The 16,155-nt window shown below is 43.0% G+C and overlaps 1 protein-coding gene across 1 annotated transcript in view; it reads left to right on the top strand.

Annotated features, from left to right (window-relative positions):
- The first annotated feature begins 246 nt into the window (after nt 1-246).
- SSPN (sarcospan) overlaps nt 247-16,155 on the top strand; it is a 39,090-nt gene continuing 23,181 nt past the window's right edge. Inside the window, exon 1 of the mRNA XM_080659228.1 lies at nt 247-649. Coding sequence (XP_080515354.1) covers nt 371-649 — 279 coding nt within the window. The 5' untranslated portion in view covers nt 247-370. The remainder of the gene's footprint in view (nt 650-16,155) is intronic.

Genomic DNA, 16,155 nt, shown 5'->3' with positions numbered 1-16,155 from the left:
ACAACAGACATTCTCCCCCGCCACTCTCCCTCCCCCCCTCCCCCCCGCCAAGCAGCCAGCCTGTTTAAAGTGCACAGGATTGAAGAGGCCAGGGGACCCGCGCCGGCTCCCACGAGCTTTGGGCAAACCCTGCCCGCGGGCCCAGCAGGCGCTGCGTCCCAGCGCGTTGGCAGTTAGCGACCCCCCTCGACTCCCCCCTGTACTGCGGGCTCCCTGTGGCCTTTGGAGGCTCGGCCAGTCGGCTCCAAATGTTTTCCATATTTGTTCAGCCTCCGTAATCCGAATACCAGGGCAGGCTCAGCCCGCCCAGCGCCGCTCGGGGCCCAGTGCGCGCCGCACACGCACGCACCCACCCACCCACGCAGCCGCCATGGGCAAGGACAAGCAGCCCCGCGGCCAGCGGAGGCAGGGGGGGCCGCCGTCCGGGAACGCCACCGGGCCCGACGACATGGGGCCGAAGAAGGGCAAGGGGGCCCCCAAGGAGTGCGGGGAGGAGGAGGCCCGGACGTGCTGCGGCTGCCGGTTCCCGCTGCTGCTCGCCCTGCTGCAGCTGGCCTTGGGCATCGCCGTGACCGTGGTGGGCTTCCTCATGGCGAGCATCAGCCCCTCCCTGCTAGTCAGAGACACTCCATTTTGGGCTGGGATCATTGTAAGCATCAAGTCTGTTTTGCCTAAGCGCGTTTGCCGAACAGGAATGCAAAGCCGCATGATCGAGTCACCACTAACCCAGCTGCATGCGCCCCTCCCCAGCTCCACTCCTCTAACTCGCCCTCTGCTTGGTGACGGATGCCTGCCACCCTGGGTTTGCCCGGGGCCAGGCTGGGCGACCGAGGACCTGCGCCCTTTCTCCTGCTTGTTGCTCCGAACGCCTCCAACGGGCCTGACTCTAAACGCGCTCTGGACCTGGGGAGATCAAAGGCTGTTTATTTGGATCAAATTGAACAGCTCCCCCCAGAACAACAGCAGATTCACTTGGGCTTTTTCCTTATCCTCCTCCCTGGAACCCACCCCTATCCCTAAATAAGTAACGAACAGCGAAGTAGTTCATCTTAGTAAAAAAGTAGGTTTGGAAAAATCCTGTCCTTGGAGTTGCCCTATTGGTTCGCATTAATTTTATTCTTCACATTTGAGGTTCCATTAGTACATCTTACGAAATAGTGGTCTAAAGCAGGAAACGCGAATACAGCAAGCACAACCTTAATCTGCTGGAGTCTCAAGTGGGATAAACCCAGGGCTCTGACCCTGGCAGACGTTTATTTGGGACTCTGCTAATGGATGTACTGTTCTGAGCAGAACACTGCTCAGCTGTTGTGAGTGTGGAGACGCACAGCATACTTGGCTTAATTAAATGGCTTCTTTGATGTGAAATGGGTGCCATTTATTGAGCACCTACTGTGTGCCTGTCCTGCTAGAGGCCTTACATATATATTTTTTTCCTAATTCCCACATCATTCTTAATCGGATACTTCTTATTTCATTTCTCAAATGAGAGAACCGAGGGTCATGAGTTGGCAAAGTTGCCACATCAGCCAAGTTGATTCCCTTTGCACCAGACTACATGTGCACTTTTCTCATTGAGCCACACTGCCACCACATTTGGCTTGTAATTTACATATATATATATATATATATATATATATATATATATATATATATGCATGCCTGTAGAGTCTGATTTATTTTTTAAAACCTCTTGCAGAATAAGAGAAATTATTCTTATTAAGAGAAATGTAGGAATTAAGAGGAATGTCCTACAATGATTAACATGGCATTTTTGTACAGAACACAGTTTTAATATTATGCTATATTATGGTGCCTTGTGGTTTACTGAAATCCCATTGATCCATGAAACAACACTTTGAGGTGGGAACTGTGTTTCCTCTTTGGACAGGAGGAAACAGATTGAGAGAAGTTAAGTGACATTCTCAGGATCCAGAGATGAAGAGGGGCAGAGTCAGGCAAGACTGGAATCAACCTTCTGGCTCCTAGTCTCATATTGCATCATTACTGCTATTACTGACCACAGGAGCTATAACTCATAGAGCAATCCTCAAAATAATTTTGTATCAGGGCAGATGTTAAAAACAACTGATAAATATGCATCAAGGTAGGGCTTTCCTAATTAAGATTATTTGAACTCACAAATTCTTGCCGAGCAATTTAAAACTTTTAATTTGAGTACTAAGAATCCCCACGAAATTATCATGATTGGAGTTTTCTAAATCAAGTGATTTTAAAAATAGCTTTTCACTAAGGTATTCTGGGTATTTTAGTCACCCCAATGACTGTCAAGTTACGAGAGGACTTTAATGCTAGGCAAATTAAAAGTAAAAAGGAATGAAACTCCTTCATCAATGGTTTTGAATATCATTTGAGAATGTGTTTTCTATCTTTTCTTTATTTCAACTTTGGAAAGCCCAGTACCAAAAAAGCAAATTAGATGGGAAAAGATTTTGGTCTTGATGTTTAAGGCATGACCATACAAATCATGCAACTCTGAAATTTCAGGAGCTCCTATTAGGAGTATCCTATGGATACTCCTTGGGTGTGGCACAAAAAGCATTATCTATAGCCAGGTCTCTCTTCTTTCCAGTTTTCTAGTTTATAATGTAGGATCGACTTGAAGTTTTTTGTAAGTGATATCTGTCCCGGTCTTTATAACCTTAAGCTTTCTTTAGAAAATGTAGAGTGTGTTTGTAGAGCTGAGCAGTTCATGGAGATGCCCTGAGACAGATGAGGAGTGCCTCAGAGGAGCCAGGCAAGGACAAACTCTCCTCCCAGCTGGGCCAGCGCTGCAGGCAACATGACACTGCCTCCCACAGACACCGTGCTTGTTGTCCTCAACTCACTGTCTGTGGTTGTGCATGGGGCACGTTTCCAAGCTTTCAGGGGTGGGAAAAGGCAGGATGGGGACGGGCAGACGCATAAACACTGCACCTGGTGTTGAGTCCTCCCTCGGTCATTATTCTCTGAGTAACTTGGGCATGTTATTTAACCTCTCTAGGTTTCCATTTTGTCATTGATGAAATCTATGGTAATAATAATTCCTACCTCTTAGGGTTGTCCTGAGGATTAAATAAATTAAGACATATTCTAATACTTAGGACAGTGCTGGCTAATGGTGAGTATTCACTGAGTCAGCTCTTTTTATTAGCAATGAGTGAAACCATCATTGGTAGTGGCACTCTTCAAATTAGAAGTGGCTCCATTCTATCTCTGGTCTTGCAGAACAGTCATTTTGGACTTGCTACAGTTTCCAGACCAGTTTGAACCCCGAAGGAGATATCAATTTGGCTGTCTCACTTTTTCCGTTCTCTATCAAGTTACTATGAGCAATCTTAGTGGTATTAAATTAGCCCAGTACTTTATGAATCTCTCTGGAGGTTTATAAAAATTAACTTGGAGGAAAGACCCCCCCCCGACCCAGATCATTTTGCCTAGAAATATGGGATGCTTCTGGCTCTGTTTAAGAGACCTGTTAGACCAGTGGTCGGCAAACTGTGGCTTGTGAGCCACATGCGGCTCTTTGGCCCCTTGAGTGTGGCTCTTCCACAAAATACCATGGCCTGGGTGAGTCTATTTTGAAGAAGTGGCGTTAGAAGAAGTTTAAGTTTAAAAAATTTGGCTCTCAAAAGAAATTTCAATCGTTGTACTGTTGATATTTGGCTCTGTTGACTAATGAGTTTGCCGACCACTGATTAGACCAAAGCAGGGCAGGTCAATCCCTGGGGCTAAGGCAAAGTCGAACCACCTTTTAGAATTTAGGCTGAATTCAAGCAGGGACCCCAGACTGATGCACTCGCCCCATCAATAGCTTTGCATGCTTAATTGATGTTACTTACTTATTTTTCAATGACCTGGGGATTTGGGCATTGCCATTCCCATAATTGAATCTTGGTATATGGACTAAGACACTGAGGTGACTTCTTGTTGACCAATGTTTAGGTGACTTGATGAATATTCAAGGGCTTTCTGGTTATAGATTGAAGAAGCCCTTGGTAATCTATGACCAGAGAGTTTTGTCCAGTGAAACTTTAGGAAAACAAATAGGTTGTTTCTTGCCTATCCACAAATGTGACTTCCTCATATCAGAGAAATGACTGAAGTATTTTTACTTCAGTTACAAAAGGTTCCTGTAAAGGAAAAAAATAGAATGGAGCCACTATGGAGACCAAAGTAACTTGTCAAAGTGCCATTCTTCTCTCAATTTCTTTATAATGGCTTCAGGATTGTAAGCCATACCACAATGACAATGCAAAGTGAAACAGGGTCTTTGAGGATGAACTTGGCTAGAGGTAGGGGATTCTAAGTAGTAGAAGTTTGCTCTGCTTTTTATTCTATCAGTGCTTGAGTAGCTGGGTCAAATAGGCATTTAAGGTTGCTCATCATTCCAGAATTTTTACTGATGAAAAACGAGTATGGATTGAAGGAATCTGAGAACTTTGGGCCTTTAATTACTTCTTACTCAAATGAATACAATTTTGGAGTAGGTGAAGCATAACATGTTTGAACTCTGGCTTATTTTTCTTCATTCAGTAACATTTGTTGGGGATGTCCACTGCGCTAGATATTGGTCAAAAAATAATGAATTATCTACCAGGAGAAGATCTCCAGAAATCCTGATGAACATGTGCCTTTACCATATCTGACAGTAATGAATACTTCCGATTACAAAACTTAACCCACACAAACATTTTTAAAGCCCATTTACCTTTCAAAGCATTTCACTTACAGTGATTTATTTGTTTTGGCACCTCTACTCTGAAGTCAATTTAAGAGCAGACTCTTGTCTGTCATCCCCAGTGGGGATGCTTAGTATTTGTTAGTCTCTTGGCCCTTACCAATGAGGTAATATTCTCATGGAAAATGGGAGTTTCTTTGCCCTATTGTAGTTTTTAGCTTTCCTCATTCTCTCTCTATTGCTCCCATACCCCACCCAACTTGAATAAAAATCCTGAGATCTCTCTCTCTCTCTCTCTCTCTCTCTCTCTATATATATATATATATATAATCAGAAAGTTTAAGGAAAGGGCTTAAAAGGAAGGGAAAAATATTTCTTTTCCTTAATATCATTCATAACACTCACTGTATGAATCTGTCATGATTAAGAGTCCTGTCAAGAATTTGACATACTCTAAGGAGTTCAAAATGCAGATTTATTCAATTTTAAAAATCTATTTTTAATTTGACTTAATGGAAGGGAAAATTGAGTGGTTATTTATTTTAAAATAGATTATACCCTGAAATTCACAATTAGGTATATGATATATAGCAAGTAATTGGAACAGATATTGTTATTATCCCTAATTTATAAGTAGAGAAACTAAGACATGATGATTTAGCTAAATGATTTGGTCACGGTTATGAAAAGAAACTGGAAGTGAGGAAGGCTTGGCATTGGGTTATGGACAGATTCTAAAGCAAGTCAGGAATTAAAAATGGTATCAATTTTCTATATAGGTGTATTGACATTTGAGCAATTTAATCTGGAATTATGTTTTAGAAATACATTGTGTAATAATGCATTACTTTTTATATTGGGACTTGAACATGCTTCCAAAATCTAATGTTGCATATATGATACCTCTGGGAAATAATTTTATCATAGCAGCTGTCACAGGATTATTGGGAGCTGAGGGGTGATAATTACATGGCCTAACTCAATTTATTATAATAAATAATGGTAGAAAAATTATCTTATACATGAAGGCCTCCTACTAAGTATAAATAAAATGTAATTGAATTAGTGGGGCAAACAATTAAATGTAAAATGCATATGAAAATAAAAGGGAATATTAATAAATTTAATAACATGTTGCCTGAAAGAATTTTAGGAATACAGAATAAAGAATAAGGCAGGTTAAGATTGAACAAAATCATTTGATACTCAGAATATTAGGATAAATGTATTTTCCCCTTTCGACTAGCCTCATGCTAAGCCAGATACACAAAGGCCCTGAGGGAGAATGCTTATACAAGGAGACAGTTATCCCTGAATCTTCTTTCTCATTTTAAGATAAGGAGGAGAAGGGCAGGTCCTGATATTTTCAATCCAGTAGTGTGACTATGTTCAACTCAGTCAATCTCTGGATACTTTTGAGATGTCAATCATCATTTGGTTTTATTTTTTTTTTAATCATAACAATACTAGTATATAGAATTTGTGGGTAAGCCAATCAAAATGGAGAAATTTATTCTCTTTAAATATATTATATGTCCATGGAGATATTATGTATCTCCTGACACATAATGGGTACCTGAAAAGCACAGAATGGAATTTTATTTATTTATTCTATACTTGCATGATCAGAGTTTCTGTTTGAACTTATGAAAAACATTTTTAAACTATGGTTGCAGACAAATTTAAGTTTATTGATAGCATTTAAAAGAGTTAATAATAAATCTCTTGGGGTTCTGGGTTTCAGAAATATTCAGAACACATTAGATTAGTATTGTAGATATGTTCATTTCATGTCATAAAAATGCCTGTAGGATTAAAAAAAAGGGAGGAAAAAGAGATTGTTTGATTTATTTTACATTCTCCTAATTAGAATAAATTACAGCAAATTAGGATGGATATAACTGAATGCTGGGTGTCTTCCTTCAACAAAGAAAGCAATGACATAGGTTTTTCCAATATTTGGTCTAACCGTTTCTTAGATTGCCAATATAATGTCTGCTTTAAATTTCTTCTGAGGAAATGGATGTTTTCTGGACTGTTTCTTGCCTTTAGCCTTGTCTATGACATTTCTATGAAGGGTGTTCTTTAACTGGGTCTCTGCCTGTGCTGTACACTGAAGGGTTAGCATCAGCATTAAAGGTTATACACAAGGGTATGTGAAGAGTTCAGTTGCATATTTCCATGTTGCTGTAGGACAGTTATGGAATCTCATCATTAAATTTTAATCAGATATCATTTCACTGCAAAATACAGTTCATTTTTTAGGGCCCAGATCCTGGCAAACTTGAGAAATGCTGATCCAAAGAGCCCATCAAAATCTATAGCTGGATGGGATCTCATGTTGTTGTATTTTAACTCTGTAGGTTTTGCTTCTTGTGAATATTCAAGTCCAGGTTTATTACAGTGAGTTCTTAAGCTGAAGAGGAACATTTTTTTTTTAAAAAAGAAGAATGTTGGCAATAGCATTTAAATCATAAACTATACATAAGCCTTTTTCAGAAGAATCTCTTTTAACCAGTTTGGATGCCGCCTCAGATCTCAGTATATTGATATAAAACTTGGCAGGAGTAACTGTCAGATGCCTGAACGAGGCAGCACACTCGATAACCCTGGTTAATTTTAAAATTCATATGTGGATGCCTACACATGTGGCAACAAGCAGAATACATTTCCCGTCCTTTCCTGGTCTGCTCCACAGTGTCAGGTTCTGGCGAGGGTCCCTTCCTGGCTCGCAGGGGGCCGCTTTCTCACTGTGCGCTCACACGCCTGTCCTCCGCGGATGAGCGTGGAGAAAGGGCGCTCTCTCACTTCTTCCTATAAGGCCACCAGTCCTGTACGATCAGGATCCAATCCTTATGGTCTCATTTAACTTAATTACCTCTTTTTTAACGATTATATATTGAACATCATTTTTTCCTTTATTTTACCTTTCCATCACCATTTATCCCCCCTATATCCGCCTCTGCCGCCCTCCCCTCCACAATCAACACACTGTTGTTCATGTCCATGACTTCTTTCTCTTTTTTTATTCTTTTTTGCTGAATCTCTCTCCTCCCCTCACCCCCCCCCCCCACCTCCTTGAGCTGTCAGCCTGATCTCCCTATATGAACCTTAATTTCCTCTTAAAAGCTCATCTTCAAATTCAGTCACTTTGGGCATTAGGGCTTAAACATATGTAACTGGGTGGGGGAGGGGGGCACAATTCAGTCCATAGCACTTTCAGTGAGGGATATAAGTTCATACCTCAGTTATTCTTTTTAAATAAATCTTTATTGTTCAGATTATTACAGGTGTTCCTCTTTTTTCCCCCCTAGCTCCCCTCCACCTGATTCCCCACCCCACCCCATGCCCTTACCCCCCACCACTGTCTTCATCCATAGGTGTAAGCTTTTTGTCCAGTCTCTTCCCCCACGCCTCACACCCCCTCCCCCATGAGAATTGTCAGTCCACTCCCTTTCTATGTCCCTGATTCTATTATATTCACCAGTCCATTCTGTTCTTCAGATTTTTTATTCACTTGATTTTTAGATTCACTTGTTGGTAGGTATGTATTTGATGTCATTTTGTTGTTCATAATTTTTATCTTTACCTTTTTCTTCTTCTTCCTCTTCTTAAAGAACACCCTTCAGCATTTCATGTAATCCTGGTTTGGTGGTGATGAACTCCTTTAGCTTTTTCTTGTCTGTGAAGCTCTTTATCTGACCTTCAACTCTGAATGATAGCTTTGCTGGGTAGAGTAATCTTGGTTGTAGGTTCTTGCTGTTCATCACTTTGAATATTTCTTGCCACTCCCTTCTGGCCTGCATAGTTTCTGCCGAGAAATCAGCTGACAGTCGTATGGGTGCTCCCTTGTAGGTAACTAACCGTTTTTCTCTTGCTGCTTTCAAGATTCTCTCTTTGTCTTTTGCCCTTGGCATTTTAATTATGATGTGTCTTGGTGTGGTCCTCTTTGGATTCCTCTTGTATGGGGTTCTGTGTGCTTCCTGAACTTGTAAGTCTATTTCTTTCACCAGGTAGGGAAAGTTTTCTGTCATTATTTCTTCTAATAGGTTTTCAATATTTTGCTCTTTCTCTTCTTATGGCACCCCAAAAATTCGGATGTTGGTACGCTTAAAGTTGTCCCGGAGGCTCCTTACACTATCTTCATATTTTTGGATTTTTTCTTTTTGTTTTTCTGGTTGGGTGTTTTTGTTTCCTCATATTTCAGATCTTTGGTTTGATTCTTGGGGTACGTTGATCTACAGTTGAGTTTCTGTATATTCTTTATTTCAGACAGTGTATGCTTAATTTCTGACTGGTCCTTTTCCATTTTTTTGGCATTCTCATTAAGGTCCTTGAAGGTCTCACTAAGCTCCTCGGAGGTCTCATCAAGTTTCTCGGCGGTTTTTAGAAGATTCTTGAGTAACTTTATAAATGTGGTTCTGAACTCTATGTCGTCCATTAGTTTGCTTTCCTCCATTTCTCTCATTCGTGACATGTTTCTTTGTCTCCCCATTTTGCTGCTTCCTTGTGTTGATGGAGTAGCTTTGTGTGGTAGGTGACCTATAGGGGCCAGTAGCTCAGCCTCCCCAATCACCTGAGGTGGACGCCTTTGGTACACCCCTTTGTGGGCTGAGTGCAAAGTCTTGGTGTAGTTAAGCCTTGATTGCTGTTGGTACACTGGGAGGAATTGACCTCCAGGCCAATTGGCTGTGAGGACCCGCTGTGTCTATAATGGAAGAACTGCTGCGCTGGAGACACGCTTATGGTGCAGGACTTGTTTCAGTGGGGCTTTGGTGCTCACTGAGTCTGCCTCTTGAAGTATCACTTATGGATGTGAGGAGTTGAAATCTGGTGTCTCACACTGACCACTAGGTACACTGGCTTCTGGATCTCCAATGGGGTGCAGGTCAGCTACTGTCTGAGGCCACCCAGCAGGAGCTACAGCAAGAACTACAGTTTTCTGCTCTTTGCTTGGGGTTTGGAGGTTTTGGAGCTGTCTGACCCTGGCTGCAAGTTTGCTAGGTTAAGCTGCGATAGGGCAGGCCATTCATATGCTAAAGCCGCTGCTTGGAGCTTGGGTGGGTTCGTAGATTGTGCAGGGCAGGGTCTCAGGGTGTGACTAGGCTAGGGCGTGGCAAACAGCAATGGCTGCCAGTAAGGCGGCTCTGTGGCTCTGCGGCTCCAACCGTGTCCCCGAGTCCCACACCCCAGCACAATAAACAATTGTTCCTGCGCGCAGCCCTGCAAGCAAGCCTCCCTCACTTTCCGACCCCACGGCAGACAGTCCAGCTTCTCCCCGTAGGAGTTTGGGTCCCCCGTGTCTCCCCAGAAACGAGTTCGGAGTAATCGGGGGCTTATCTCCCTTCGGGTTGAAAACAGCAGCGCTCCCAGTCACCCGTCGCCAGCCCGATTCACGCGTCTCCGTACCTCAGCTTTTCAGCGCTTGTGCACCTCTCAATGCTGTTTGCTCTTTCCTTCTAGTTGTAGAACTTCCACTCAGCCAGCTTTCCCGTGGTTCTGGGTGATAGACGTTTTGTCTTTTAGTTGTAGTTTTGAAATTGTTGTGCCAGGCAGCAGTTTAGGTGTTTACCTATGCCGCCATCTTGGATCTCCCTCAGTTATTCTTATATATATATATATATATATATATATATATATATATATATATATATATATGATGTGTGACTTTATTTTTTTATTGTCTAAAGTTTTACATATGCCTCCTTTTTCTCCATTTGACCCGACCCCCCCCCGCAAGCCATTCCTACCCGGGCAAGCCCCCACCGCCCCAGTGTCTGTGTCCATTGGTTATGCTAATATGCATGCATACAAGTCCTTTGGTTGCTCTCTAACCCCCCCTCCCCTACCATTTGTCTCTGGATCTATTCTTGTTCATCAGATTATGTTGATCATTATATCCCACATATGAGTGAGATCATGTGATATTTATCTTTCTCGGAATGGCTTATTTTGCTTAGCATAATGCTCTCCAGTTCCATCCATGCTGTTGCAAATGGTAAGAGTTCCTTCTTTTTTATAGCGGCGTAGTATTCCATTCTTAAGCTCATTTGTCCGCTTATTCGCAAAGGCTCTGCGGTTTTCATGGAACAGACAGAAGTTTGAATGTTTTTGATGAGAATTCTGAACCAGTAACCTAACATGTGATGGTGCAACGAGGTGGTGTGGCTCTGTGCTCGCATGCAACATACGGAGGCAGTTGTCTTAACTGTGTGTAGAGATTTTTGTCTTTTGTCAAATTTCTGTAAAAGTAAAACACAGCAGCTAGTAAATACAGTGCTGGGGGTAGCGTAGGCATTTCCTTGCTGCATTAGCCCTTTAAGGCTTAGGAGCCACCATTTGGTAAATCTCTGCCTTCCTTTAGTGCTGGGAGAGTGACTTGTCAGGTTCTAGCTGGCTGACGCCTTGGCTTCTGGGGCTTGGGAATGCGGGTGGTGAGCTGAGTGGTGCTGTGAGGATGCTCAGATGTTCAGCAGTTAGAGGAGCCCTCGGTCCTCTGAGGGGCAGTGATCTCATGCGCGGTGTTTTCAGAACTCAAGGAAAGCCTCTCAGGTCTCCTTTATAATATGCAGCCACTGCTTTCATTTTTTATGATGATTCTGAAAATGAGAGTCATACTCTTGGTTTTGTGGAAAGGGCCAGAATAACCCCCTGGGGTGTTCCCACCTTGGGCCTCTTGATAAAACATCCTCTTATAGGAAGGAGCCTGCATCTCCGCGGTAGCCCTTCCCTTTGGCAGGCCTTCAAGGGCTGCTGATAGGATCCTGTTTGTCCTGCTTACAAACCCCCCACTGGGCTTTGCTTTCCTCTGTCAAGTGCTACACACACCCCAGCCATCCCAGAGGGAAAGACAAGATAAGACTGTTTAGAGCGGTCCAATATGCCTCGTTCAACAGCTGGTCCGATCCCAGTTCCAAAATGAGTGGCAAATGAAGGCACAGCCGGCGTTCCAGAGGCACCCTGTGATATCGCTGGTTTGATTTTTGAGCATATTTAAGGTTGATGCTCTTGATCTAATGTTGCTAGAGCCGTATGCCCTGCCTAGCACAGTCGTGAATGTACTTCATTGCTATGTCCTGGGCGCTGGCTAAAGGCCAGCAAGTGAGTGGACATTAGAAAGCACAGGGTTTGTCCATAAATAAGCCTTCTCAGATTCTGCCGAAGAAGTGCTACTGGGGCCTGCTTCTGTCGGTGCAGAAATAAGCAACTCCCCGCCCCTGGCCGGGGGTGCCGTGGGGCTGGGAGAGGCTGCAAGGAAGCTGGAGGATGCTGTTTCAGTGGCATCCCACTCAACTGTTGTTTTGAAAGTGTTGGATTCAGCATTCATTGTAATGAGCCATGAAACCTCCCCCCTTTAAGATAGGGTATTATCAAGGCTTTTCTCTGGTGGAAGATAGTGACAGGTGACAAGAAAGGAGGGGGAATTGTGAATATGTTAACAAGACCCTGACTAGGGAGAGTGTTTTAGCTTTATTACTGGTGGGGGGGGGGGAGGGGGAGGAGAGACAAAACGAAACACTTGCCAGCTCCTTCTAAAGTATCAGGTGCGGCACACAGATCAGGCTGTTAGGCTCGGGCTGAGCTCTACCTCACATTTAGCTGCATCAGGAAAGCTATAAAGAAGGCCCTTTCCAAGATAAGGGAAAAGCATTCCAGTCTGGATCAGTTCTGTTGGAAGGTGGAGAGTGCTGAGCAATTAGGGAGAACACGGGATGACTCTCCCTTGGAGCAGCCAAGGCCAGGAGAGGGCAACCTAGGACTCATAAGGTGAACACGTTATCCTATATCATAAAGAGGTAATATACAAATTGACCGTCACACCCTCGCACAAGATGGCCACCCCCATGTGGTCACAAGATGGCCACCCCCCTGTGGTCACAAGATGGACACCACAAGATGGTCAGAAGAGGAGGGCAGTTGTGGGCAATCAGGCCAGCAGGGGAGGGCAGTTGGGGGTGACCGGGCTGGCAGGGGAGGGCAGTTGGGGGCAACCGGGCCTGCAGGGGAGGGAGGTCAGTTGGGGGTGACCAGGATGGCAGGGGAGGGCAGTTGGAGGGGACCAGGCCTGCAGGGGAGGGCAATTGGGGGTGACCAGGCCTGCAGGAGAGGGCAGTTGGGGGTGACCGGGTCAGCAGGGAAGGGCAGTTGGGGGCGACCAGGCCCGCAGGGGAGGGCAGTTGGAGATGACCAGGCCTGCAGGGGAGGGCAGTTGGGGGTAACCAGGCTGGCAGGGGAAGACAGTTGGAGACAACCAGGCCTGCAGGGGAGGGCAGTTGGGGGGGACCAGGCCTGCAGGGGAGGGCATTTGGGGGTGACCTGGCCGGCAGGTGAGGGAAGTTGGGGGCGACCAGGCCGGCAAGGGAGTGGTTAGGGGGCAATCAGGCAGGCAGGCAGGTAAGCGTTTGGGAGCCAGCAGTCCTGGATTGTGAGAGGGATGTCCGACTGCCGGTTTAGGCCCGATCCCACAGGGACATTCCCTGAGGAGTCCCAGATTGGAGAGGGTGCAGGCTGGGCTGAGGGACAACCCCCGCCCCCCAGTGCACGAATTTCATGCACCAGGCCTCTAGTAATCAATAAAAGGTCATCTCCCTGTAACTGCACACAGTTTCAAGACAGAATGTGGCCGTGTTAGTTTACACATTACTTGTTCAATAAGGGTATTTCTCTCGTGCTTTCAGCTGGTGAGATTCCAAACCAGACAGATCCAATGCACGCTGGTTGGCTCCATCTCATAATCTTTCCGTGTGGGGCACCTATTCAAGGGCTTCGGTCGAAGTTAAGAACTTTGAGACCAAATATAATTTTAAAAATGAGGATAGGGTGACCGTAACTATTGTGTTACAGAACCCTCGATAAATAATTCTCATTCAGTCACCGAAGCCAGTGCGTCACAAATTTTTCCACCTCGAGACCTCCCTGAAGCCTCGCTCCTCACACACACATCACAAAAAGCTCACAAAAAGCTCAGTGTCTCGCTAACCCATGTTGCCATGGAAGGGAAGAGGAGAAATGTTGGAGAGGCTGCAGGCTGCTTGGGGACACTGACCTCTTCATGTTGAAAAGAACAAACACTTTTCAAAGGAGAAATAATATTATATATCCCTTAATGTTCCGTTATATCCTGATTTCTGTTTGTGTGTGTGTCTTTTAAAGTGCTCTCAATTAGAAAGCCACTTGATAATATTTTTTAAAGGTTGAACTGGATGGTTCTGTCATTCATACTCCTGTTACAATGTTATATAATTGAATTTATATTGATTTACTGTATAACTGCTGTACACTGTGCTATTTCCTATGTTTTTATTTATTTTACTATTTCAGATAGATGAACCAGGGGTATTAATGTAGAATTATCTCTGCAGTCATTTCTAAAGAGGGACCTAATTTGAGAAACTACTTAATTATGCCTGAGTAATAAAACCCAGCCTATAACTATACTCCTATAGTAGACAAAACCCACATGTACATGAATCCTTTCCCTTCTGAGGACTTGAGAAAACCCACAGTGAAACAAATACACTGATAGGTTGTTTATTTTCCCCACAAATATGGAGTAATTATGCCCCTCCTGTTGATTCATGAGCAATGTTGGAACACAATCTTCGTTTTGCTTACGTTCTTTGAAAATGGATTATTTTGCAAAGTAGATATTTATAAAACTTAGTGACGGTTAGGTGTTTTTTTTTCCCTTGATTAGTTATTTTTTTATTAAGGTATTATATGTGTACATATCTTACCATTGCCCCCCACCACCCCACTCCCATACATGCCCTCACCCCCCAATGTTTTGCATCCGTTGGTTACTCTTATATGCATGCATATAAGTCCTTCAGTTGATCTCTTATTTCCCCCACCTCTCCCTAACCTTCCCGCTGTAATTTGACAGTCTGTTTGATGCTTTACTGCCTCTGTATCTATCTTTTTGTTCATCAGTTTATAATGTTTTTTATTATCCCCAAATGAGTGAGATCATGTGGTATTTTTCTTTCATTGACTGGCTTATTTCACTTAGCATAATGTTCTCTAATTCCATCCAGGTGCCTACAAATGGTAATAATTCCTTCTTTTTTATGGCAGCATAGTATTCCATTGTGTAGATGTACCATAGTTTTCTGATCCAGTCATCTGCTGACGGGCACCTAGGCTGTTTCCAAATCTTAGCTATTGCAAATTGTGCTGCTATGAACATAGGGGTGCATATATCCTTTCTGATTGGATGGTTAGGTTTTGATAAATCATCACAAGAATGCGTTAGGTGGTTGATAAGAAGTAGAACAGAACCTTATGAAAGAAAGAGTACTTACTAGTAAGACAGAAACTTTTCACATCTTCACCCGTGTCTCTCTGTCTTTCCGTATGTCAATCCAGTGCCCTCAGGGGCTCCGTGTCTGGTAGAAGACACTCTTACAACTAACTACAATGCAGTTTAAAAAACCAAGTGTTGAAGTGGTGCCCTGAAGAAAGTAGCGCCATGGAGGGTGTAATTAGTCCTACCTGGGTGGTTCAGAAAAGATAAAGGGGGCGTAGGCTGAGATTGTCAGAGGGGCTCCAGCTTTGCAATAAAACAAATGTAGGTAGACCTCAGGGTCTACCAATTTGTAACTATTTTTAAAAATTTTTGGTTATACTTTTTGTTTTCATTTTTGTGTGGATTTGAATAAATCTGAGCAATTCTATGATTATTTTTTAATTAGGAAAATTTCTAAGTCTATAGTAGCCTACATAGAGAATAATAAAACAACCTCCTACTTACATGCAGATTTTTCAAGTTTTATAGGCTATATTTATTAGTTCTATCATTTGAAATTCAGGTGACTTAATTTTGAGAGAGAGAGAGAGAGGACATGTGCACACGCTTATATGCTGGCCTTCACTAACGAGTTGCTTCTTCATGTGTCTTCTATAATTGGTTTGTGAATTCACTTTCCAAAAGGCTTAATATGTGATAATTTTGTGTGGCCTATTGGATAATATAACCCTTGCAGACGGTTTGTCTTGCTAGGTGTCCCACTGGTATCATGAGCCAAGAGCTAATGTTTTCCCTTAACCTACTTATTATGGAAAATTTCAAGCATACACAAAAGTTGGTAAAATAATTTAATTAATCTCATGTTCTCATCAACCAGCTTCAATAATTATTAACTTATAATCAATCTTGCTTCACTTGTATGTCCCTGTGCTCCATCCATATCCATAGACTACACACTGGATTATTTTGAAGTGAATCCCAAATGTTATATCATTTCATCCATAAATATTTCACTATGTAAGTCAAAAGATGAAGACTAAAAATAAAGTACCAATCACACCTAACAAGGATCAAATCAGTGTTCAAATATCTATGTTTAATTCATGACTATTTCTTCATAGTGTGTCAAAATCAGGGTCTCAATAAGATCTACAAACTGCAGTTGGTTCATATATTTCTTTCTTTCTTTTTTTTTACTCAAAGATTTACCCCCTCTCTCTCCTTT

Source organism: Plecotus auritus, assembly GCF_963455305.1.
Source record: "Plecotus auritus genome assembly, chromosome: 3".
Lineage (NCBI taxonomy): Eukaryota > Metazoa > Chordata > Mammalia > Chiroptera > Vespertilionidae > Plecotus > Plecotus auritus.
Note: the sequence above shows the minus strand (reverse complement) of the source record. Positions and strands in the feature narration are given on the sequence as shown.